We start from the raw sequence: 26,777 nt of genomic DNA, 5'->3' as shown, positions 1-26,777 counted from the left end.
AACCTTCATTCTTATACATTCCTCTTATCTATTGATACACCTTTTGGTCATACGTCATCAGCAGGTAGTGGCAAATGTATGTGTGCTTAACCTTTCTGTCTCAGGTCGCATTTGTGTACAGTCCCTAACAAAAGTCTTGTTGCTTGTGTACAAATCGACCTCAAGTGCATCTGAAATATATTTCTAATCAAGATTTGTTTCCAAGAAATGGCTCATTTTATTCCCAACAGTGCAAAACGAAACTGTCAAAAAGGTATTCTAATTTTCAAAGCTCGGTAAAGTCCATCGACATTAAAGTGTTGTGGCCTTGTCGTATGAGCTTCACCTTCATCAATTAGGTCTCAGGTGTACAAAGAGAAGCCCAGTACACTAGACCTTCACATCAACTTCAACTAGATTTCTGTAAACATGCCTAAGATTCACCCTGAGACTAAATGTGTATCAACAGGCTGAAGACCAGATCCACTGCAGATGTGGAAGACACATTCAATGTGTTTCAACATCAAGTACAGAGGATAAAAAAAGATTTGAAGAGACTGGAGACGTTTTTGATAAGCCCAAGTCAGGCAGACCCCACAAGACAACTGTTCGAGAGGACCTTTGTTGGCTCCAATATCGCCCATTTTGCACTGCAGCAGAGCTCCACGAGACCTGGTCACCTGAAGTCCCTGTGACAACCAGAATAGTTTGTCAGATTCTGTCTGACGAAATGGCCTCCAATGGTCGAGTCAGTGCCCAGAAGCCAGCACTAAACAAAAGTCAATTGAAAAACCATGTGGCATTTGCCAAGGCCCACAGCCTGCTAAAATGATGGACGCTGGCAGACAGTGTATGTTTCAGACAAAATATTGCAGGAGACCTACTGGAGCCCGCATGGATCTGAAATTCACCCAGAAAACAGTGAAGTGTGGAGGCAGAAAAATCATGGTTGCGGGTTTCATCCAGTATGGGGGTGTGCAAGAGATCTGCAGGGTGGAATAATCCGAAATACCAAGAAATCTTGGCTACCTTTTATATTCCCAACCATTAAGCCAAATTCTGCAGCAGGATTGTGCTACATCACATACTTCCATCTCCACGTCAAAGTTCCTCAAGGCAAAGAAGATGCTCCAGGATTGGCCAGTCCAGTCACCAGACATGAACATCATTGAGCATGTGTGGGGTAGGATGAAATAAGAAGCATGGAAGATGAAACCAAAGAATATTGATGAACTCTGGGAGGCATGCAAGACTGCTTTCTTTTCATATTCCTGATGACTTCATCATTAAATTGTATGAATCCTTGCCAAACCCCATGATGCAGTCCTTCACGTTCATGGAAGATCCATTACATTTGGATCTCACAGCACCACTACTTAATTTGCTGACATATTTTTGTATTTGCAGCAAATACAAAAGGGTGGTAGTAGCCTAGTGTGTAACACACTCGCCTATGAACCAGAAGACCCAGGTTCAAATCCTGCTTACTACCATCGTGTCCCTGAGCAAGACACTTAACCCTGAGTTGCTCCAGGGGGGACTGTCCCTGTAACTACTGATTGTAAGTCGCTCTGGATAAGGGCGTCTGATAAATGCTGTAAATGTAAATTTGTTCTCCAGACTCCAGAAAGGACTCTAGACACCAGTCATTCTGTCTGTGACGTAACATTTAACGGGATATGTAATGGAAAATTATGGAGAATGTTATCTTTGTTATCAATCATCACCCTGAACCGAGCAGATGGCAACTCTATGCAAAACATGTAATAATAGAGACCAGCTGATATCATATTTGTTTTGTATTTCCATGTTATGGACCTGGACAAATAGCTGAATGACCAATGTTGGTTTCGCAAAATATATTTTTATTCAGCCTTATTGAATATTTTATAGTGGCAGTTTCAGGTGACTAAAGGCCAGTTAGTCCTTTTTACAAATTTCAGTAACAATGCAATCACAAAATACTCACAGGAAAAAGGCAATAAAATAAATTTTTATGTAGATGTCAAATACCAAATTCCTTCTGAGAACCAGTGGAAAAAATACAGTAAAGTGCTGAATTAATATCAGTTAATTCCCTTAATGTTTCCATAACTTTTCTGAAATCACATCAGTACGAGTTATTAGAGCGGTTACAACCTGGCCTGTATTGCCACCTGTGGGAGAGGTTGTGTTTCTGTTTTCCGCTGTCGAAGGAGAAAGAATACGAAAATCATTATCATTGTGATACACTTCAGCACAGCACACGGTGACACAACAAAATGCATCCTCTGCATTTAACCAATCACTCTTAGTGAGCAGTAAGTAACCAGAAAATTTGACCTCATCACCCCAGTCTTACAATCACTGCACTGGCTACCCATCAAATTTAGGATTGACTACAAAATCCTACTTTTGACCTATAAATCTCTAAATGGTCTCGCCCCGCAGTACCTGAGTGAACTTTTACGGCCTGCCACACCCCCTTCAATCGACGGGTGCAAGGTCACTATGGGTACCCAAAGTACAGAAGGTCAGAGCTGGGAGCAGATCCTTCTCCACAGTTGTGGAATGGCTTGCTGGTCAGTGTTCGGGTCTCAGTCTCAGTGTTAAAATCTAAACTGAAATCACAAACAGTCTGCCACTTGTGTTTGTTCTCTCTGGCACTGAATCAAGCGCCCAGACCACCTCCAGAGTTCAATGAAGAGACCACCAGATGGATCCTAGTCCCTAGCAATGAACTGCTAGTGAGACAACTCAGCATGAAATGAACCAGAGGGTCACCACAGGCACCACCACCATAACAACTAAAGCTTCAGGGATTTTCAAATGGACCAGTAGCATTATAATGGACACATAATGTACACCATGACACTGGACTAAACAACTACTCTGCACCATCCAGTACCTCCAAACATGGAAAGATGCTCTATACTGCACTTAAATGTCCAGTACAACGGAAGGACATTTTTTCTTCTTGGACAAATCATCACCAACCCAGCACTGACACCAATTGCAGGCTCACTGGAAGAGGGTCTCTATCTGTATCACTTTTTTCCTCCTTCCTCCTAGAGTTTTCCCTTGTACGCAGAAGGGTCAAGGGCCTGTCAAAGCCCATTGAGACATACTGTATGAGATTATGGGCTTTATAAGAAATAAATGTTGAAAAATGTTGATGAAAGGGGAGTGGGACGTGCCTTGATCAAGGGGACCTCAGTGCCACGTTGGCGGTTCCGTATTTGAGCCTGCAACCTTTCGGTTATGAGTTTCTCTTCATAGCCCGCTAGGTCACCACTGTCCACTAAAGCGGATGATGTTTAAGTGAGTGGTGTGGGGGGTGTAGATGCTTGGGTGGAGGGGCAAGGATGGTTTGTTTGATTTTTTCCCATCCAGACAGTTATTTATTTAATGCTAAATTGTCGTTTTATTTGCAACCATCTTGGTTCTCATTTTGTTTTAAGGTTTAAACAGCCCTTTCCTGCAATGCTTAAAAAATACAGTAGGAAGACTCTCTATTCCTACTGTGCAATTACCTGTGTTATAAATGTCCCTAAGTGGCTAAATGTATGCTTTTCTGAAAGTGGTTTGTGTCACCGATGTGCAGCAGACAGTTTCAAAATGTAACCAGGCTGACCAACAATGAGGTGTCTTCTGTAGTCATCTACTAAGCAATGACTTTCCGGTGAACAATTCCAGGTCAAGTGTTTGTCACGATGGCTGGACATGGTGAGGAAGAAGGACTCATACACATGACGTCACGAAAAGGGGGTTTAATACATGGTGGACAGGACAAAGGAAACATCACCAAACAATGACCCAACGGCGAACAGACATGAACAGGGCAGCTTTATACAATCATATACAGATGAACACAATCAGGAAACATAATAAAACAGGACTAACATGAATCTCCAGTCCGAACTCTGGACCCGCATTGGCCCCTACCACATGGGATCATGACAGTTTCCTATTTAGACATAATAGGTGGGTGTGGTGGGGATAACTTACACAGGAACCATAAAAATGACTTTTTTGTCATTCTTTTCACTACCAGAGTGTTGCACCTGTCATAGACCTGACTGTCTTGGGAGCTCATGATGTGTCATGTCCATGTCCAGTCATTAATGTTTTTATAGTCTTTTGTACCACTGTGTCACTAGTTACATCTCTGTGCATTTGATTTATAAATCCCTTGAAATGTTACCTTTAGAAGATGGAATGGTTGTTAAAACCTATATATTGAATCAACGGGATTTAATTTAGAATTTTCTAAAACCCAAACAAGGCAAAAATTATACGTGCAAGATGAAATATATAGACACACCCAACTGTGTTTTTGGGTGAACAGTCCTGAGAAAGTTGCATATTGACCAGGTGCTTTAGGCAGCCATCAGGATGCTTCTGGCAAAATTCTATATGGATATTATACCATTTATTTATACCAAAAAAAGTTCAGTTTTTTTTCAAAGGCTCTGGGTACACCATGGTAACCATGTTTGACAGGTGGTACAGTGTTCTTGGGTTTGAAAGCCTCACCTTCACTCCTCCAAACAATTCTTGTCATTGCGACCAATTCAACTCACAAATCAATGTCCTCTCAGCTGAGTTTGAGCCTTTTTCTAGATCATGGCCCAACATCTCCCAAACCCCCAACAGTTTGAACTGATGATCTTGGAATCTGAAGTTGTTTCGTTTTATATTTACATATAGCTTACAATCAGTGGTTACAGGGACAGTCTGGAGACACTGGAAAGAATGGTGGTAAGTGGGGTTTGAACCTGTGTTCCATTTTTTTAAATTAACTTTATTAATAACAGGTGTCCGGGGAGCAGTGTGTGGGGACAGTGCTTTGCTCAGTGGCTCCTCAGTGGCACCTTGGCGGATCGGGAATCGAGCAACCTTCTGATTATGGGGCCGCTTCCTTAACCGCTAGGCCTCCACTGCCCCCGCATTATATGTTGCTCCAAGAGTTTCTCTTTTCTGTAATTCTATAATTCTCTTTCTTACATGTTTACTGCACCCCTTGGACGTTTTCATTGTTATGTGTGTTGATCCAGAAAATCCTGTCAAACAGACCTATTTTTTTAAAATGATGGCACAGAGTAAACCTGCTGTAGTAGACCGTGCTCACTAACATCCCTCATACAGCCTTGAACCTAAAATAACCTTCTGCATTCTTCAGCACCACTCATTAAAAGTTGATGTGTGTTTATATAGTTGAGCCTGTGTGTGTAATTAAAAATAATTGCTGCTTAGATCATTGTTTTATTCCAATTAAAGGCAATAATTCCACGTAAGAAAAAATCTTCTTAAAAAGAAATAAGTAAAAGCCCAAAATATCAGCCACAACATATGAATGTTCAGTAATATGCATTCATTTTAATATGTATATTGCTCGCACATATGTTGGTATGCACACTACCAGTCAAAAGTTTGGACACGCCTACTCTGTGGTTGTCATGGATACTAAGATTAAAGCCGTTTTGAAAAATCAAATGTGAGAAATATATTTAGTATTTTTCCTCATTAACATGAGTGAATGAAATTGTTCAGCATAAACCTTCAGGACTGTTGGAAACCGTCCCCGTTGTCCAAGGTGGTGGAGAGAAGACAAGAGTGTGAAATGCTGCCATCACAGGAAAAGCTCCCTGATTTGGAGAGACTCAATTCTGCAAAATTTTGTCTTGCATTATTTCACTTTTTTTTTTATAGTTCTGTGTCACCAGATTTTTCAAGACCCATAAATTAGTAGGTGCATCCAATCTTTTGACTTTTGACTGTTCTTGCATATGGGGTAGTAGTGGCCTAGCGGTTAAGGAAGCGGCCCCGTAGTCAGAAGGTTGCGGGTTTGAATCCCGAACCATCAAGGTGCCCCTGAGGTGCCACTGATCAAAGCACCGTCCCCACACACTGCTCCCGGGGCGCCTGTCATGGTCCCCACTGCTCACCAAGGGTGGTGGTTAAAAGCAGAGGACACATTTCACCGTGGCACCGTGTGCTGTGCTGCACAATGACAATCACTTCATATATGAGCTCAATTTTGTCATTACAGCAAAGCGCCACTAGGCGTCTCCAAATCCCCGTTTCCCACCAGCAGAAGCGGATTATAGGAAAGGAAGAGACTCCGACAAAACAAAGTGTCGCCTTCCGGGACCTTCTTCTAATGCAAAACGTACCCCTGCGCCGTTTCTTCACCCTCTTCACCTTCTTTACCTAACACCATTCGGCGATGTGATATTGTGCGTGGGCCAGGCTCCGGGCGAAGCGGCCGGCGTGAGCGCGGCTCCGGGGAACAAACACACCTGGGTGAGGAGAAGCCGGACGTTCACGTCGCCTGCGCCGCCGTTCCGGCGCTCCTGGACTTTTCCCGGTGTCAAGCTCGCAAGCAAAGCTGTCGAGATGAGCGAGGAGCGGCCAGACGTCTCCAAGGAGCTAGCGGGTGAGTCGCGGTGGTTTAAATAACTTTTATTTCAGAAACCTTCCCACGGTCCGGGCGGGACATGGTGCACTGCTGTTCGCAGCACTGGTGTGGTTTTCTTAAAATGAACACACCAATTAACATTTTAGTAACTTTGACAGGACTTGCAAAGATAAAGATAAAACGATATATTTTCGATATGAAGCAGTTGCGAATAAACTATCCCAAAGGGCAGGATTCCTGAGAGTGACGTCAGGTGAAGACCTGCAGTGGGAAAAAGATTAAGGATGAAAACATGCAGCCTCTTGCCTGGGTTCCGGCCCGGACTGTGTCCATGTGTGGAATAAGAAGTTCCCTGTGATCCAGGGGAACTGATCCCTGAACGTGGGATGGATGAGTGAAGTGATGTGATTTTTTTTTTTTTTTTTTTTGTGGTGGGACGCCTCCTGAGCGACCAGGATGAGTGTTATGGCAATTCGGGGTTCACTGTGGCCTTTTGACTAGTTCAGGAAAACAAAAAAAACATTTCATTTGTGTTGCTTCATTTATTTCCCATTTGTCCCCCCCCCCCCCCCCCCCCCCCCCCCTCTCTTTTTTCATTTAAGAGAGCGTGAGAGATGCCATCGGCAGGAAGCTCAAGATCTCCCTTAAGAAGATGGTTAAGCTGGAGGTCAAGGCCGACAAGCTGGAGAACAGGGTCCTGGTACGATGCCACTTGATGGCTGGAAACCCTTAAATTCCATATTTATAATAAAAAGGTTAAGTTGAGGCGGTATACCTTTCATTATTAGGGCGACTGATTCTTTTAAGATACACGTTTGTTGTCTGTTTTAATAATTTTACATATTGCCGAGGAGGATATCGACTCCATTATTCATATGCAGTGGTTTAAAAAGGATCGGGACTTTGGGACGAGCAAACAGCAGAACAAAGGACGGCAAGACAGCAGGCTGCGTGTTTTTGTTATCACACCGTATCTCCGTGCACCCTGTGGGGGCCAAGAGCCTCCGGACTCACATTTTGATGGCCATTGGAATCCTCACCCGCTAAGTTCCTGCCTTCGCCGTGCAAGAGGCAGAGCAATCTGGCCGGATGTGTTTTGCGGGGCCGAGACTAGTTTCAGGTTTCATGCATCTACTCGTTTCTTTTAGTCTCCTTTTTGGGGAAACAGACGGCTTTTATTCCCGTGGCCGAGATGTGTGTCACCGGCGGGGACTGAAAAAGAGCAGAAGGCCGGCCGTCAGCAGCAAAAAGGACTGAGTTGTACGTCTGGCTTTATTGAACTGATAAGAGCCGTGGCTTGTTAATGGTGGAGTGTGTTTAAAGAATCGGGTGTGGTTTGGCAGTGGCGTCTCCCTCCAGGCCATGTTAAATGGCTGCGTGCAGCAGATCCCCCCATTCTTTGCCTTGCACCACTCCCTTTTGTAATGAAGTCACCTATTCACTGCAGTGAATGGGCTGATCTGATCTTTGAGATCCCTGATTGGATGAGGTAACCAGGACTTTTACCTAAGGGTAAAAGTTGATAATGTCGTTAAGTAAAAAATCATGTTGTTAAGCGACTAAGTCCACACAAAAAAAAGAAACCCAGCATGACCAACTGGTTTGTTCAGCTTTGACCTATCAGTTTTAGTTCTGTTTTCATCTAAGACCACCTAACAGCATTGTGGTGCTTTTATTTATGCATTATTATGCCTTAAGGATAATAATCATAATAATATGAAGGTGATGATGATTATTATTTCCTATGTATATCTTGGATTAATGAATACTTGCATGGATGGGGCTGTAGCCATGAAAGGATTATAAAGGCAGAACTAGCACCATTTATAAATTTTCGTTTTTTTTTTTTCGTAGTATTTTACATTTTTACAGCATTTATCAGACGCCCTTATCCAGAGCAACTTACAATCAGTAGTTACAGGGACAGTCCCCCCCTGGAGACACTCAGGGTTAAGTGTCTTGCTCAGGGACACGATGGTAGTAAGTGGGATTTGAACCTGGGTCTTCTGGTTCATAGTCACAAAAACATGAATGTTTTCATACACATTCATGTTTGGAAAGTTGCATGGAACATTTAACTTTTTCTAAAATACAACTTTAATATGCTATTCAATTAGAGTTGTATTTTAGTAAAAAGTTAATGTTCCATGCTACTTTCCAAACACAGGGTATGAAAAGATTCATATTTTAGTGACTGTCATTTTGGACAAGATATGAGCATGTTACAGACTACGGTTTGTGTGTCCTCTGGCTGAATGTTTAGTTTGACCAGCTTTAGAGTGTGTACATGGCTTTAAACCATCTACCAGCACAAGAGATTGGTTGGTAGATATTTTAAAGGCTTTGCTGTATTTCCTTTATGTTCTTTCACCATCTTTGCATGTCTTGCTGTGACTTGACAGCAGATTGTGTTCCATGTCCACCGCAAAGTCATTTGCAGTTGGCAATTTGAGTTTGGGGACTGACTTTTACTCCACACGTCCAAACACACAGACAGAGTGCAGTAACATATTTATATTAAGTGTGTTGTTGTGTCTATGTAATAAGACCGTTGTACATCTAAACTTACCAAAATCGATTGTACTAAATAAATCCAAATATTTCCATCTGCAGAATTACCTGGATGAGCTCAGTCTGTAATGGGATTGTCCAGCTCATACTGCAGTATGTGCAGTCATTTTTGTAAGTGTTATTTTATGGGCTCTTGTACTTGGGTCTGGCTACTACTGCAATATTTTTTTGTTTTATACAGGTGACCGCCGGGGCCCGAGTTTGTAAAATAAGATGCCGTTTTTGAGCAGGCAGTGCTTCTGCCAGTTCTGCAGGAAATCTTTATTCTATGAGGAATGTTGGATAAGGCCCAGACCTTGTGCATCCATACAGTAGTTTCCTTTGAATTCAGTTGGTTTTTGGATTTTATCTGATTTTTATATAATGCATGCGATAAGTAATAATAACGCATGACTTCATGAATCGTAATAATATGGATAACATGCTTTTTGAAGTCTTTGTATGGTATACTTTTTTCTCTGCAGGAAAAGTAACCACATGAATATGAATATAACAAAAGCAACATGAAATTAAGAAGCACATGACTGACCTGTTCAAGAATGAAATGGGTTCTCTGGTTCAAATAATTAAAGATTTGGGGTAGAAATGTTTCGTGTTCACATGTACAGTTGACCTGAACAGTTTCCTGCTTTCCAGTTACTTTCCATAGATTCCAGATGCAGTAAGAACAGTGTGTTACACTAGTAAACTATATCGATGTTGAGGATATGAGAGTCACGCCCACTGATTGTAAGTCAGAATAACAGTTACATTTACAGCATTTATTAACATTTATCAGATGCCATTATTCAGAGCGCCTTACGATCAGTAGTGTCAGGGACAGTCCCCCCCTGCTCACTCAGGGACACAATGGTAGTAAGTGGGGTTTGAACCTGGGACTTTGTGTTCTTTTGGTTAATAGGTGAGTGTGTTACCCACTAGGTTACTCAGATGAGGGTGTCAGATAAATGCTGTCAATGTGAAAAGCCTGTTATAATTGTATAGTTTGAATGGTTCGTATTGAGTCAAACAGGCCTATTCTGACTGAGAATCTGTACTCGAGTCAAGAGAATTTTCTGGCATTTCGCTTCTTGTTTAAAGTGCTACTGGCTCTATTGTTTTTCAATATGTTTTTTCTATATGTTTATTTCATCAAATTTGGCCGAACTGGAAACAGAAGAATCAGTGTAAGCCAGCATTGTGGTCTTTAGAAGCAAACCTCACTTTGAACTGTGCATGACTGCATGACTGCCTGTACTGGGTAATTTGAAATGTTGTTAGATATAGTCATGCAGCCCTTAAACTGTCCAGATTTTCACGTACATGATTTATTGTGAGATTGCGCCCACAGGCTGTAAAGAACTGTTGAAAGGTGAGGATTCTAAGGGAGGAAACTCGAGCCTGCTGGTTGTACGTAATGGACTGTTTGGGAAATTTTAGCACAGGAGGGGAGGAACAGCCATGTTGTTGATGAGTTTCAAATGTTGCACAAGCCGTACTTGCTTCGATTGCGTTCAGTTCCTTAGACATAATCCGATGTTCTGTGAAAGCCTCAATTAAAGTGTTGAAGTATTGTGTTTTATCCGTGCTGGACTTTTCAGTGTTTGCTGCATTTTTAAATCAGTTGGTCTAGAATAAGGATTCCTCATGTCGTATCTGGTTTTCTTCAACGATGATATGTTTCACCTTACAATTCACTTGTTTAGCACCGTCCATCTTCTTTGTTGTCTGCCTGTTTTGTTAAGGCTAGTCTTGTGCTGCCTGTGTCCCATGTTTGCACTTTGTGTTAGATTAAATGTTACATGTAGCACCAGGATGCGGAGAAACGTTGTTTCGTTTCACTTTGCGCTGCTTAAATGACAATAAAGCTCAAGTTGAGGTATAGTCTGGAGCTGCTGCCAAAAGATATAATAAAAGGTTGGCATTTTATAGGACAACTTCAAAAGAAGGGAAATGGTTGAGGTGCATCTTGTAATCAATCGGAATTCCATCGTGAGAAGCTTTGGTTTGATTTTTGGACTGTGTTCACTAGAGCTTCACATGTTGCTACTGGAATCCTCTTCCGCTTCTCCGTGATGATATGACAGAGCTGGATGTTAGAGACCTTGCGCTCCTCCACCGTTCGTTTGAAGATGCTCCACAGATGCTTAAAAGGGTTCAGGTCTGGAGACATGCTTGGCCAGTCCAGCACCTTCACCCTCCGTTTCTTTAGAAAGCCAGTTTTCGTCTTGGAGGTGTGCTTGGGGTCGTTATCATGTTGGAATACTACCCTGCGGCCAAGTTTCCAAAGGGAGGAGATCATGCTCTGCACGCTCACGGTACACGGTGCCATCCGTGCGCAGCCCCAAACCATGGCACTCCCACCACCATGCTGGACTCTAGGCAAGACAGACTTGTTTTTTGTTCTCCTCACCTGGTTGCCATCACGCTTGTTTTATACCATCTGAACCAAATAAGTTGGTCTTGGTCATGTCCTTAGTCTGACTGGCTTAAGCAAACTGCTTTTTTTGTGCACCATCTATAGAAGACGCTTCCTTCTGGGACACCAGCCATGCAGACCGATTTGATGCAGTGTGCGGCATCTGGTCTGACCCTGAAAGGCTGACCTCTGACCCTCTGATGTATGAAACCTCTGAATATGATGCTGAGCACGTGCTCTCAACTTCATTGGTGGACCATGGCGAGGCCTGTTCTGAGAGGGAACTGTCCCATTAAACTGTCCCGCTGTGTGGTCCTGGCCACCGTGCTTTCACTTACCAGCGGTTTAGACACTAATGTCTGTGTGTTTAGTTATTTAGAGGGGACAGCAAATCTACTCAGTTATACAAGCTGGACACAGACCACTTTACATTCTATTAAAGTGTCATATCTTGACCCAAGGAAATGTTGACCCAAGGAAAGATATAATCAAATATTTTAAAAAATGGGAGTTTTTTTCTCACTTTTGTGAGATACTGTATACTGTAAATAATTCCCTTTCTCTTTTTCAACAGGCTTTAGCCTCTCATAGAGTCTACCTGCTGACTGCACGCATACCGTCCAAGGTAGGCAACGTAACAGTACCGCACTGTCTACAACGTGAAGGAAATGGGCTGGAGAGAACAATCATAGATCTGAAACTCTGAATCGAATGTGGATTCACACTGCCGTCCTTTTGCTCCGCTGCTAGTCCGAAGCGCAGGTTCTCCACTGCCTATGCGTTGGAGAGTAGGAGTAGTCCCGCTGAATATTATTTTCAAGCCTCAACCTCTGGGCATGCCCTTGCCTGCTTTCAGAGACTTGTGGAATCTCTCTCTGGCACGACTGTGCTTGGAACGAGTCCCAGCGAAGCCCCTCACCCCCTTTCCCAAGGATTTTTTCCCCCCTCCAAAATCATTCCAGGCTTGTTTTTTTCTCCCTTTTCCCACAGCTGCAAAAGTCAGCCGTGCACCAGTGTGTCTGTGATGTGTTTGGACTCAAAAGGACTTTCAGGATGATGTTCTCAGTGGACCTCATTGTCTGAAAATACAGTCAGACCACAGAAGTGACTAAACGACAACAAAATAACGTAAAAGTTGGAAGATGAATAGACAGCGCGGAGGAGGCGCCGGTGTTATGAGAGTCAGTGGGAAGTCAGGGAGGAGAGAAAGCAGACAATGACCACACTGAAACATCTGGACGGGGGGCATTCCTCTTGCGTTTGTACTCAGGAAGAGAAAGGACTCGAATTAGTTTGACCTTGGTCTGGCGGTTCTGCCTGTGCTTCTGTGGGTGGGTGTGTGGGGGGATTTTATGTCTCATTAAACTGCAAAATAAAGAAACCACACATGACTCACGTTCACGTTTTACTTTCACTTATTTCATCTTGTCTGCAGCCCGACATCAGTCCTTAATTCTATGTTGATTTATTTGACTGAAATGGCATAAGGAACAGTTTTGATCTTAGACGCTTCATGTATAACTGTCATTATTACCTCAAAGGATTTCATGCTGTGACACGGTGACCCTCTGTGATATCCCCACAGGTTGAGCAAGCATTTAATTACTTGGATATTCAGGGAATCGTGAGCCACAAGCCTGATCAGGTCAGTAATGACTGGAGGGATTTTGCAAACCAGGTTGCATCAGGCTCATTCTCGTTCATTGTTAATAGAAACCACCCCATGTTACAAATACAAATACTTTAAATGTGTTGACTGCCCTTGTAGACTGTGGTTTGGTGAAATGTAGGAAGTTCTATTAACGTTTCTCCTAATTTGGGTAACATGAAACTTGGGCAGCACTTCACCTCTCAGATTGTCTGTTTGTCTGTGGCGCCACCTGCAGTTGACACTGAAGCATGAAAGAGGCCAGATGTCACTGAAGCTCACTGGGACAGAGGAGGTGGATGAGGTGGTGGCCCAAATAGGCAGCAATCTACAGAGGATCTGCCCTGGTCTGTCCCCAGTGTAGGTCTTTCTGGCTCTCGCCTTATCTGTCTTTACATTGGTCTTGAGTTAATGCCGGCATTTAGCCAGTATCATTTAAATATGTTTGAGACTGATCACTTTTCTCACGTTTGTCAGGGAGGCCATGGGGAAGCTTTCATTAAAGCCTGAGGAGAGGATCACTGCGCTACAAACTCACTGGGAAGAACAAGCCCCGGCAGATTCAGGCCCATGTGGTAAAGTACTGAAATGATGTGGGAGATTCTCCCCCTGGAGCTTAATTCACTGTGGCAATGCAGCCATCAAGATTTTCATTGTTGATTTCAAGTTGATCATTTGTACTGGAAATAAGGAAAATCTATTTAATAATTCAGTTTCAGCTAGTCAATCAACTAGAATTAAACTAATCATTAGAACGATGACATTTAAAATTCACAACCTGCATTTTGTGTCAAGCTATGGACATTACATCTTATTTTTCCAGGTGGCTTCTCTCTGATGTACTTCTGTATTTGTGATCAGAGAGGCCTTCCCTACAGAGAGGAAGTGCAGTGGGTCAGTAATAAGAATACTTTCATACAAATAGCAAAAGTCAGTTTTAGTTCTTTTTTTAGATTGATAATCCACTTTTTAAATGTCACTGTCCAGGATGTGGATACAATATATTTAACACAAGACACCCGGGAACTGAACTTACAAGATTTTATTCATCTTGATAACAGGTTAGTTAACTAAAACGTTATGATCAAAGTGTCTGAAGGATCACATTTTTCAGTTTTGTGTAACGGGTTAACTCACTAACAACTTCTATACATTTTATGATCAAATGTGTATCCTCAGACATTATAGTCATAAATAATATTATTAAACTCCAAAATATTATGTGCACTAGGTAATATTCATTTATTTGCCTTTTTCAACAGGGATTTGGTGTCCGTTATTGCAGTTCTGGAGTATAACCAGTGGTTCACTAAACTCTCCGTCAAGGATTACAAGCTGGTACGGCTAATTTTTACCTCACAAGTTGTAGCCTTCGTTGTCTGTACAGCCATTAATGTCTGCCGATATATTGCTCCCCCAGTCTGCAGATTTGTGTGAACAGATCCTTCGTGTTGTGGCTTGCTCTAGCAGACTAGAAGAACTGGTCTTGGAGAATGTCTGCCTCAAAGTGTGAGTGTTTTGCGCCTTTGAATTTTTGTACCCTTTGGTAAAATACTGCTGTGATAATGTTTTAGTGAAACACTCTGTCCTCCATTTTGACAGTTTAACACAAACACAATGCAACTGATTCAGTCTTGAGTGACACGTGGCTTCCTATATATCTTAAAAAAGTGGTTCTAAACTAATAGTACAGAGTTAATGGACAAGATTTTTTGTGACCAGTGTGAAATTCAACAAGCCTTTGGCCTCATGCACACCAGTGTCAAATGGTACATTACAATCTGAAGAGTGACTGATAAATGACACCTGCTGTAGTATAGTAGTTGTAACATAGTAGTAAAAATGTATCCTGTTTTTATTCTTTCTAAACAAAAATTTCTGTTCTTATATTTCCTGCAATTGAAGGTTGGCAGTAATTATGGTTTAGTATAGGCCGTTGGCTATTGGTCTAAAGAAGACTCATGTTATTCTGTACATCGTACATGTTGTACATCATTCTGTACATCATTCTGTTTTCTACAACCAACCCATTGACTCTTTCTGCGCTGGGATTTGGTTGAATCAAAATCCTTGGGTGGAATTTTCTGACCGTGAAATACTGGACCTCTTTGTTTTGTAACTGAGCAAATCAGTGGATAATAAATTATTCTGCGTCAACACAGGGATTTTGCTCAGAGACTTGCCAGTGCCCTGAGTGAGAACCCCAGATCAGCCCTTCACACCCTTAACGTGGCCAACAATTCACTGGAAGACAAGGGTACAAAAAATAATTCCACCAATGAAACACCAATGTTTCATGTTTCAAAATGTGCTTGTCATTCATATTCTTCTACTTTCTGATCTGTGGCTGAGCCAGGTGTCGATGTCCTGAGGACGTCTTTAGTGAAACAAACGGCACTCAAACATTTGAACCTCTCAAGAAATTCACTCTCCCCCAAAGGTATAATCACTTTTTTTTTGTTTCTAACGATCATAATATTCTCTTGGAAATATTCTGACTTTAATTTTTGCTGTCAGGGATTAATATACTTGGTCAGTCGCTGAGTGCTAAAACATCGATCTTCACAACCCTCACTCACCTGGACCTTTCTGGAAATTCTCTCAGGGGTGATGATCTTCAGGTATGTCTTCTGAAGTTGGTTGACTGATCATTTGCACCGAAAATGAAGTATGTTCTTTTCAAACATGATTCTTTTTTTTTTTTTTAAAGTACCTCTGCAATTTCCTGGGCCAGCAAAATAATATACAGACGTTGGACCTGTCTAACTGCAGTTGCCCTTTAGATCTGGTGAGTCACTTGACTAGATTGGTTTGGTTCATTTGAACAACATTAACAGTCTTTTTATTATGTTGACTTCAGATCTGTGCCTCACTTTTTCGTGGTTGTGTGAAGACCCTCTCTGTCCTCAACATGTCAAAAAGTGTCTTTTCTCAGAGGTGAGATTCATACCATGTTGTGTTTACTAGTCAGAAGCTTGGACACACTCATTTATGGTTCATGCATTTTTACATTATAGAACAAAAACTGAAGACACAGGACTATGAGATAACACACATGAGGTTATGTAATAAACAAAAAATAGTAAATAAGGCAAAACAGTTGAACATTAGAGTCTTTCCAAATCAGGGAACTTTTGCTGTGATGGCAGCATTTCATACTGTTGTCTTCTATCCACCACTTTAAGTTAGACAATGGGGACTGTTTCCAAAAGTCCTGAAGGTTTATACTGAACTTTCTTATCATTCACTCATGTTAATTAGCATCTTATGAAGTGGCTTTTGATGATGACGATAGTGACAAAGCAGCCACGAAGGCAACTCTGAAAAAACATTCATTCAAACATACTTCTCCTACTAAAATAAGAACTTTCTTGTGTTGGATTCTTCAAAATGGCTCCATCTTAGTCTCCATAACCACCACAAAGTGGTGCATCCAAACTTTTGACTGGCAGTGTACATTTGGCTAAAGACAACTTTGTTATTTTGGTGAAACACTTAACAATTGTAGATGTAGTGGAGGCGCCATTCGTTTGTTTATGATGGTGGTGGTGGAGATTGCTGTTCAGTCTTTCTCATTCTGATCAACCCTTCAGAATCACTTTTACCTGTAGATAGGGACATCGCTATGATAAACATATTAAGGGGACACAACAGTTTTCAAAGAATTACAGTACAGGACAAAAGTTTGGACACACCTTCTCATTCAATGTGTTTTCTTTATTTTCATGACCATTTACATTGGTAGATTCTCACTGAAGAATCAAAACTATGAATGAACACATGTTGAGTTTGTACTTAACAAAAAAAGGTGAAATAACTGAAAACATGTCACAAAATAGCCACCCTTTTGCTTTGATTACTGCTTTGCATTCTCTCAATGAGCTTCAAGAGGTCATCACCTGAAATGGTTTTCCAACAGTCTTGAAGGAGTTGCCAGAGGTGTTCAGCACTTTTGCCTTTGCCTTCACTCTGCGGTCCAGCTCACCTCAAACCATCTGGATTGGGTTCAGGTCCGGTGACTGTGGAGGCCAGGTCTCCACTTTTTGTTAAGTACATAGTTTTGATGCCTTCAGTGAGAACATACTAATGTAAATGGTCATGAAAATAAAGAAAACACATTGAATGAGAAGGTGTGTCTAAACTTTTGGCCTGTACTGTATTATAGACATAATGCTTGGGGACTCATATAAAGGCATCTTGTATCTTTGTTGAGTTCACATAACATGTTCCACTTTTATTCCCCCCATATATTCCTTTTACAGGAAGGGTAAAGATATTACACCTTTCAAGCAATTTTTCAACAGTGCCTCATCGCTGAGCAGCATAAACTTTTCTGGGACTCGATTCCCCATGGAAGCCCTGAAGTGAGTTACCTAACACATTCATTGCACAGTTTAGTGTCCTCCCCTTATCAACAGCTCATATCATCTTAATGTGTTTTCTCAGGGCTCTTTTGCTTGGCCTGGCCAGCAACCCGAACCTCAAAGAAGTGTCCTTGGACCTGAGCAGTTGTGAGGTGAGACTGAGCCTGGAAGAAATTCTGAATATCCACTGGCCCTGACTGTCTGATTACTTTTTTATATTTACTCTTTTTAAATTTAATTTTCCCCTCTTCGTTCTGTGCCTTGGGCTTTCGTGTGATCGGCTTACATATTTCATCTGAATAAGTGAGAAGATTCATTTGCGTGACTAACGTTTCTACATTCATCACAGCAATTTTTTGGGCATGAAACGATTTGAAATATAATGCATCAATGAGCAAGCAGAGCTAATGCCATTACACACAAAATTAGTATATAACAGGAAGAATTACTGGTTCATGTTTTAAATGGCACTGAGATGATTTGATCTGAATTTATTTCCTTTGGAGTCTGTGGAAGTGGACTCTGCTGTTTCCCCGGTAATTCTACCTCCTGTCTGTTGGATAAGAGAGTTGATTTTCAGGTCACACATTCTGTGGCTGATTCCTCAAATACATGGTGAATGATGGGTTCCTGAGAGAAGGTTTTATCCCATTGGCTGTACCCTGTATACTGAGGTCTTTCCAGTTCTGTATGCCCTCTGGGTTGACCATTTTCATTTGATGTTTCCAACCTGATTTACAGAGCATATAAAAATCTGGTCTGTGTCATCTTGGGTGTTTTGGCCGATATGCTGGCTCAAATTCTTCTGGTTTTGTAGTTGAGGTCAGCAGGCGCCCAGATTCTGGAGGGTTGCATTGCCGAAATTCCCAACATCTCAAGTCTGGATATCTCAGATAACGGTGAGTGTCTGTTTCATCTGACCTGTTGTAGGTTATGGTGTTGATGGTTGTTGAGGTTCGCAGAGTTGGATTGAACCTTGAATGTTTTCCAGGTTTTGACACTGATCTGACAACCCTTTTGGTCTGGTTGTCCAAGAACCGTTCCATCAGACACCTCTCACTAGGGAAGAACTTAAACAACATCAAGTCAAAGTATGGCTCAGTCTTTTGGCACATGTTTTTGTAATAATACCAACACAAACTTTGTTCCCAACATGGCAAAAAACCTCTTGCTGAAGGGATGGTTGGACATCTAACCCTAGCCTTAATTCCAACCCTATCCCCAAAGCCATGATTGATATGATAATTTGTTTATGAGAAGTTTGGAATTAAACATTCTTGAACAAAGAAAATAGAATGTAAAAAGATTGTTTTTTTTGTTTTTGTTTGTCTTTACACAGAAATCTGGTTCAGGTCCTCAGTAACTTGGTGCACATGATTCAGGAAGAGGAATCTGTATGTATTTTATTTCCTCTCTTAAACCCTCTGTCCAGGTCGTTATTATGCCAAACCTTCATTTCACATTTCACCTAGAAACCTAGAAAAAACTTCAAAGAAAACTTTTCTCCTGCTCTCCCCTTCCTCCCTCAGCCCCTGACGTCTCTCTCGTTGGCCGACTCTAAGCTGAAAGGTGACCTGTCTATTGTGCTGAACGCACTGGGAAGCAACACCAGCCTCACCAAATTGGACATCAGTGGCAACGGGATGGGTGACATGGGTGCCAAGATGCTGGCCAAAGCCCTGCAGATCAACACAAAGCTCAGGTCAGGAGAGGATTCCAAGGTGTTCTCGTGACCTTCATAGGGGGTTCATAGGGTGGTAGTAGTCTAGTGGGTAACACACAGAACTATGAACCAGAAGACCACAAAGTAACAGGTTCAAACCCCACTTACTACCATTCTGTCCCTGAGCAAGACACTTTGAAAGTGTAGTGTGTCCTTGGCAGCATGGGATTCATGTTCATACTAAGTCCCTTACACTACGGTGCCTGTTTTGTGTGTATATTATGTATGATATTATGTATATTTTTTATGTATTTATTTTACAGGACTGTTGTATGGGACCGGAACAATATTAGTCCACAAGGTCTGCAGGATGTGGCAGCTGCTCTAGAGAAGTATACACCAATTATCTCATGCACATATACATTTATATTTAGGAGTGTTTAGGGCTGGGTAAGATTTAAAGATGCAATGCATCCGGAAAGTATTCACAGCGTATCCACATTTTATTAAGTTACAGCCTTATTCCACAATTGATTTAATGCATTTTTTCCCTCAGAATTCTAAACACAACACCCCATAATGACAATGGGCCACTCAAGGACCTTCACAGAGTTGTACTGAAGCCACTCCTTTTGTGCTTAGGGTCGTTGTCTTGCTGAAAGATGAACCGTTGAGTTCAAGAGAGCTCTGGAGCAGGTTTTCAGGCAGGATGTCTCTGTTACTGCAGTTATCGTTATGCGGTTATGGGTTGGTATTGGCCTGGTGATGAGCGGTGCCTGGTTTCCTCCAAATGTAACGCCTGGCATTCACACCAAAAAGTTTAATCTTTGTCTTATCAGACTAGAGAATTTTGTCTCTCATGGTCTGAGAGTCCTTCAGGTGCCTTTTCGGCAAACTCCATGTGCCTTTTACTAAGGAGTGACTTCTGTCTGGCCACTCTATCATACAGGCCTGAGGACCTCTGGAGCTCCATTGGGGACCATGTACCTCCCTGACTATGGCCCTTTTCCCCCTCAGTTTAGGTGGCCCTTAGGTAGCTCTAGGAAGAGTCCTGGTGGTTTTGATCTTCTTCCACAGTGGAGGCCACTGTGCTAATTCAGACCTTCAAGGCAGCAGAAGGTTTTCTGTAACCTTCTCCATATTTGTGCCTGGAGACAATCCTGTCTCTGACAATTCCTTTGACTTCATGCAGATTTGTGCTCCGACATGAACTGTCAACTGTGGGACCTTATATAGTCTTTCCAAATCATGTCCAATCAACTGTTTTCTCCACAGGCTGACTTTAATTAAGATGCAGAAACATGATCAGGGGAAAGTAGGAGACACCTGAGCTCAATTTTGAGTTTCATGGCAAAGTCTGTGAATAGTTATGCACATTTGATTTCTCATTTTTAATAAATTTGCCAAAACCTCAAGTAAACTTTTTTCACATTGTCATTATGGGGTGTTGTGATGCGCTGTGAATACTTTCCGGATATACTGTACTTGACCATTATCATAGGCATCCCAAAGAAGTTGAAGTCTCAGGCATTTTAATGTAGTGTATTCATCAGCGTTGATATGCCTTTCAGAAACTACACCATCCGTTTCATGCCTGTACCCATCATTGATGCAGCACAGGCTCTCAAGGCTAACCCAGAGAAGACTGAAGATGCTCTGCTGAAGGTCAGAAAGCCAATCGGTGTCATTGTCTGCGTGGTGAAGGTCAGAGACCAACAAGGTGCTGATTGTGTCTTTCTCGATGTATCAGATGGAGCAGTGCCTTCTGAGGAATCACGAGACACGAAAATACCTGCAGGAGCAAGCCTACCGACTACAGCAAGGCATCGTCACGACAACCACACAGCAGGTCAGTTGTTGCAACATCTAAATAGTCTCCAAGAGTTATTTCTCCATCTGTCTGCATCTAGAGTTACACAACCTTATGGTAAGATGTCTGGTAACCAAAGTGAGTTTAAAATCCCTGCTCTTATTCTCTGGGTTTTTCTAGATGATTGACAGAATGTGTGTGAAGGTGCAGGATCATCTGAACTCCCTGAGATACAATAAAATTGATGCTATACAGGCCGACATGAGGTTGGCAGAGAACCTCATGAAGGATGCCAGGAACTCGAAAAGGGTGAGGCCCAGTTTTGTTCCTCACGGAGAGCTTCTGTTCCAGTGGAAAAGGACCACACTGCTCTGACTCATTCTTTGTTTTTACTACACCCAGCTCCTGCCCACAATGTACTATTTGAGAACTTCCTCACATGGGAACACAGCGGGCGAAGGACCACACATGGGACCCATCCAAGACAAACTTGAATCAATGGCTGGGGAGGTTACTAAAGTCATGGAGGAGCAGCTGCAGGTACCGTTATGGACCCTGGCCTTTGTTTTTATTAGCATAGAGTCTGGGAAAAGATGATAGGTGGTAGATCAAGTGAGGAAATAATAAAAATTCAAATGTGTAACTCTGCTGCCCACTGCTGCCCAAAGGAGGAATTGACAAAAATTGTAGAGAACTATTTATTGTAGAAATTTGACAGTCAATCTTAAACTAAGGCCATTACAATTGTCCTTGTCTCACTTTTTCAGAACTTGCTTCAGTCAATGGTAGATACTGCCGAGGGTTTGTGCCCCAACGTGGTGAAGCAGGCTAATCTGCGGCAGGAACTGATGCGAACCACCTCGGGGAAGATGGCTGTACCTCAAGACTTTGTGGCCACCACCTTGTTGGACCAGTCTGGAGTTGATATTATGAATAAAATCAGGTGGGACTGTGCAGTGATCAGGAATTCTGACTGGTGTGAGGTTTAGCATCAGTGTACAGATGTAATTTTTATATGCCCACAGCGAGGTCAAGCTGAGTATGGCGTCGTTTCTCTCGGACCGAATTGTGGATGAAATTTTAGAGTCTCTCTCATACTCTCAGCACACACTCGTAAGTAGCCACATTCTTACCTCTCCTTTCTGTTGGCTGTATGATGCATTAGTCCTGCATGATTTTAATGTAAATGTAAATGTTCTGGACTCCTGAAACAGATTTTTTTCCCTCTTTAAAACCAGCATTGATATATTAACTTTATGCTATAATTTCATTTGCCCTGTATATTTTGTTAAAGCAGTAAGTTCATGGCATTAACTATTGAACTGTTTTAATGTTTTCTGTCTATCCATCTCCAGGCGGAGCATCTGAGCAGGAAAGGGCAGCCTCTTCTCCACCACGACTCGCAGGAGACGGAGGTGCTGGAGGAGACCATAATGCAACCTGAGGATCAGGTTCCAGTACAGATGGAAACTACTGAAGACCTGGAATCCTGTCTGGTATGGTCCATCAACTGTATAATACTACAAATATTATTACTAATACTAATATTAATATTACTAATAGTAGACATACAGCTCAGAAAATAAATTTGCAGCTATATGCATAAATACATATTTACTTTTTGTGTAAAGGAAATTGAAATGCTTCTCTGATTGTTGTTCTCTTTGAATCTATGTTTTCCAGCTGACACCAAAGTCCAAGAGAAAGAGCATCTTAGTGAGGATGACAAGACCCGTGTCTGTAGCTTTTGGTAGGAAAAATATACCTTGAAGGACTGAGCCATTCACATATTAACTGCTGAGTGTCTTAGATGTTTCTCAAACTGGTCTGGTTCTCTTTCCAACAGAATTGGAGTTTGACCTGGACAAGGCTCTGGAAGACGTCCCCATTCACATTGAAGACCTTCCACCTCCTTCTCCTCCTCCTCCATCCCCTCCTCCCAAGCAAGAGAAGAAGGCCTCTGGGTTCTTTGGGGAGCTCCCCTCTGTAGAGCCGTCCAAACTGCAGCACATCACAAGACTTCGACCCAAGAGAAGCAAGAACATTAAAGGCAAAAAAGCCCCTGTAAGAACCCCAGTGTCCGTGATGCACAGCTAATTAGTTTATTTCATGATAAAGAATTTAATGTACAGTCTGTCTCCATTTTATCTGCCTACTCTACAATTTTATAATTATTTTTTGGTCTCCAGCTGACTACCAGTACTGCCCCTGCACCAGAGGTTGATCAGAATGGACTTGTGGGGAAGGTGGATGAGGGAGTCGATGATTTCTTCTTTAAGAAAGTTATCAAACTCAGTATAAGGTGAATCACCGGAACCTTACACATCACACTCAGTTCATAACAGACTGCTCGCCCAGGTCAAAATGTTGTAGCACAGTTGCTGTGGGACATCTTCTAGCCTTCATCAGATCAGTTTCTGACCAGAGGTTGGCTGCTGGCTGCATGTTTTGGACTGACTTGAAAAAGTCCCGTTAGTGCCAGTGATGTTTTTGTGTTGGTAATGGTACCATACCTAAATCATATGTGGTCAGCGGTGGTCCTCTGGTCTGTTAAACTGTGGACAATTACATTTACATTTACATGGACGACATCTATATGTCCAGCCCTGGACAACAGCCAGTGGGCTGCAGTCTGTATGTTTACAGACTGTAGTGTGTCTACAAGGTAGGTAATGAAGTTTTAGTGCCCTAAGCCGTGCCGGCTTTTCCGGGTTGAATATGCCCATCCTTTGTCAGATACTTTGTCAGATTATTCAACATTAATATGAGTTCCCATAGCCTGTCTATGGTCCTGAGCGGCAGCTCAGAAGGTTGGATCTGGAATTTGTCCACTTTTATCATCAAATGTTACCTCCCGTTTCTCATGCTTTGTCCGCCCAGAGAATTTTTTTATTTTTTAATAAAAAAATGCCGACATTACTTCCTGGTTGTGTCAAACATTGTGGTTTGTTCCATCCCTTATACAGTCATCCCCTGCATAAGGGATAGAACATATTAATGACATGACAGGCTTAAATGGCTTTTTAATTGCATATAAACAGTCATTAGTTACAGGGACAGTCCCCCTGGAGACACTCAGGGTTAAGTTTATTGCTCACTGACACAATGGTAGTAAGTGGGGTTTGAACCCGTGACTTGGTGGTCTTTCATAGGCAGGTGTGTTACCCACTAGGCTACTTCCACCCTAGGATTTGTGTAAGTCATGTACTTAGTTGTAATGGCTTTGTTCTTTTCCTTCCTAGGACGTCCGCTCCAAAGGCTTTAGCTCTTCAGGAAGTGGATAGGAAGCGAGAGTCACGTATGAGTGGCCTCTTCAACCTCATCAAACCCCGTTTGTCCAAATCTGAAAAAAACCATGGCGCTGCTGCCATATCACCCCACATCACCGTCACCACACCAACCAGAGAGGATCTCACCAGTCCTGTTAAGTCTCCTATTAAGAGTCCTATTCTGCCCCCTGTGGCAGAAACAACCAAGACTCATCCACCCCAGCCAGACATCAGTGAACCAGCACCTCCCGAAGAGCCAGTGACCTCTGAGCAGAAGGCAAATTCTGATGCCAAAGTTGATTCTGACCACGATCATAACGTGACGCCTGCTGTCCATAAAGAGGAGCATCACACAGAGGGCAAAATCAGAAACAGCCCCCTGATGGGGAGACACGGGCGGATGCCTGTCATGGGTAATGACTTTCTGGCAGAGATACGAGCCAAACAGGAGAAGAGGGCCTTGAGGGTGAGTACATACTGTTATACCAAGATATTAATGGCATGTAGTGAACTACCTGTACTAACTTTATTTATTCCCATACAATATATTCAATACACAGGGCAAGGACTCACGTAGGGTGGGGCTGGGTACACACACCCACCCACCCCCACACACAAACACACCATTCACTCACACACTCACTCCTTGTTTATTGATGTTTATGATTAAATTCCCTGATGCTCATATTGGGAGGCTTCTTGAAGACTGCAAGACTGACCAATTTAGTACATCTGCAAAATGTTATATAATGTATAGATAATGTATAGTGTATAGTATATGGTTTTCTGAATTGGACAGAAGTCACACTACTAACAGTAATGAAATGATTTACTTTTGCATCACAGGTACAGGAAGTACCTCCGTCTACCCCAAAAGCTCCATCCTCAGAAGCACAAGGTGAGTGTAACAGACCCTGGTGAAAGTTTAGCTCCAAGGTGTGCATCTTCACTGACACTTGTGTGGGGTAGGCCAAGAGGACAAGGACACCACTGAGAAGAAGACCCTGGGTGAGGCTCGACCTGAGCCGGCACTCAGAACCCACCTCCCCCAGGCTTCTTCCAAACCATTAAGCAGCGCCTCCAAATTCCCCAAACAGACCAAGACTGACCTCGAGCCTCCAACCTCAGGATTGCTGAGGCCTAGAACCAGCAGCAGCAAGAGCATTGGTAGAACATCAGCACCTTCCACGCACATTGTCGTATTTTTTTTTTTATCTGTCTAAGATCGACCTGTGTCTTCTGTGTTAGATCAAACACCTGAGCCATGCAGTGACATCTTATCACCCAAGGTGACGATACCCACCCACCCCCAGAAGGTGGCGCCATCAGTCACAGAACTTGGCCCTGAGGAGCATGAGGAAACACAAACGCCCCCGTCTGGTGAGTTTTTCATTTCTTCATTTTATTGTCTTTTTCCAGACCAGATTTTTGACAATTATTGAAGTACAATAAGTCCACCACAGTTACTGTAGGATTTTTGTTTTTTCGTTTGTAACAGTTGAGCTGACGGTGGACAGTGTTTTTGAGGGGGAGGCCGAGCCGAGCAGAGCTGTTGCTGCCAAACAGCGATTATCACTACGCAGCTCAGCCGGTCCCACTGAAGAGGAAACTGAGCGACAGCGAACCAAGTCCCTCCCCGCTGCTGGTCCGTCCAATCAGTTCATTCCTTCAAATTCTTGTACAGCGTGCCCTTGTGACTGAGTGTACTAGCTCTTCATTCTCGCCTATTTTCTTTTTTGTATTGTAGTGGGAATGCTCGCTGAGGCGGACGCAGTCGATTTCCCGGCTCCCAGAACCCACGAACCAGACTTTCCCCCTGTTCCTGAAGATGAAGCTGAGATCTATCCAGAACCACCAGCCTCGCCTGACGGAATGGGCCAAACAGATGAGGAAACTACTTCTCAGCATGGAGAGTAGTGGAATGAGCAACTCTGTTGTTTTAAAGTGCATTATCACCAGTTGTATAGCTGGAATTGTCTAGAATTTTATGTATTGTGTTGTTCTGCGGTGTTCTGGGTCAAAAGGCTTTCTGGCTCTATGCTAAGCATGGCTAAGCATACATCCATACAATATTTTGAAATATTGGACTGTGAAAAGCCACTGTAATGACATACAGTGTCTAAACCAGAAAGATGGAATTTATATGATAAATAATTTTGTAAAGTATTTCACTGGAAACACATTTGTATTTGTATATATTGTGCTGACCAAAGAATAATAATGTATTTTCACAATCATTTCACACATTATATTATACTGTATGTACATAGCAGTATACACATGTTCATATTCATATTCATATATGATATCTCACATCCAATTCAGGTTACTTACTTTAAATTTAGTATATTTTTGCTTAATTCCTTTCATGTATAACATGGGAAATGGTAATGGTTTTCTATATTTGTGCAATGTTTTTAATGCTTTGTGCAAATATCTTTTTTTTAAAGATTAGTGAAATATTGTAATTTTATATTTACACAATTTATTCACAATATCTTTGCACTGAGTGGATTTTATACTGTATGTATATGTGTGGCAGTAAGTAAACAGTAAATGGGGATGAAATTGGTCTGCAGTCATCGTGTCGTTACTAAATGAGCTTAACATTCTATTCTACGTGCAAACAGGCTACATTTAACCCTTCTGTGTAATTTCACGCTTTCAGTGCCCCC

The 26,777-nt window shown here is 42.2% G+C and overlaps 1 protein-coding gene across 1 annotated transcript; it reads left to right on the top strand.

Moving 5' to 3' along the window:
• The first annotated feature begins 6,066 nt into the window (after nt 1–6,066).
• Nucleotides 6,067–26,673, top strand: LOC114774234 (F-actin-uncapping protein LRRC16A-like). The gene is made up of 38 exons (XM_028966162.1): nt 6,067–6,397; nt 6,982–7,079; nt 11,923–11,973; nt 12,934–12,993; nt 13,235–13,356; nt 13,474–13,571; nt 13,820–13,890; nt 13,984–14,057; nt 14,259–14,334; nt 14,417–14,505; nt 15,159–15,253; nt 15,353–15,436; nt 15,514–15,617; nt 15,707–15,784; nt 15,857–15,933; nt 17,259–17,360; nt 17,443–17,512; nt 18,178–18,259; nt 18,352–18,451; nt 18,700–18,754; nt 18,890–19,062; nt 19,347–19,415; nt 20,595–20,688; nt 20,774–20,872; nt 21,014–21,142; nt 21,236–21,373; nt 21,601–21,776; nt 21,859–21,946; nt 22,189–22,329; nt 22,517–22,583; nt 22,680–22,897; nt 23,023–23,135; nt 24,076–24,568; nt 24,949–25,000; nt 25,072–25,269; nt 25,351–25,482; nt 25,601–25,747; nt 25,850–26,673. Exons 1-38 carry the CDS (start codon nt 6,358–6,360, stop codon nt 26,017–26,019), a joined length of 4,323 nt encoding a protein of 1,440 aa, XP_028821995.1. The 5' UTR covers nt 6,067–6,357; the 3' UTR covers nt 26,020–26,673.
• The last annotated feature ends 104 nt before the right edge of the window (nt 26,674–26,777 follow it).

This window comes from Denticeps clupeoides, unplaced genomic scaffold (genome assembly GCF_900700375.1).
Source record: "Denticeps clupeoides unplaced genomic scaffold, fDenClu1.1, whole genome shotgun sequence".
Lineage (NCBI taxonomy): Eukaryota > Metazoa > Chordata > Actinopteri > Clupeiformes > Denticipitidae > Denticeps > Denticeps clupeoides.
Note: the sequence above shows the minus strand (reverse complement) of the source record. Positions and strands in the feature narration are given on the sequence as shown.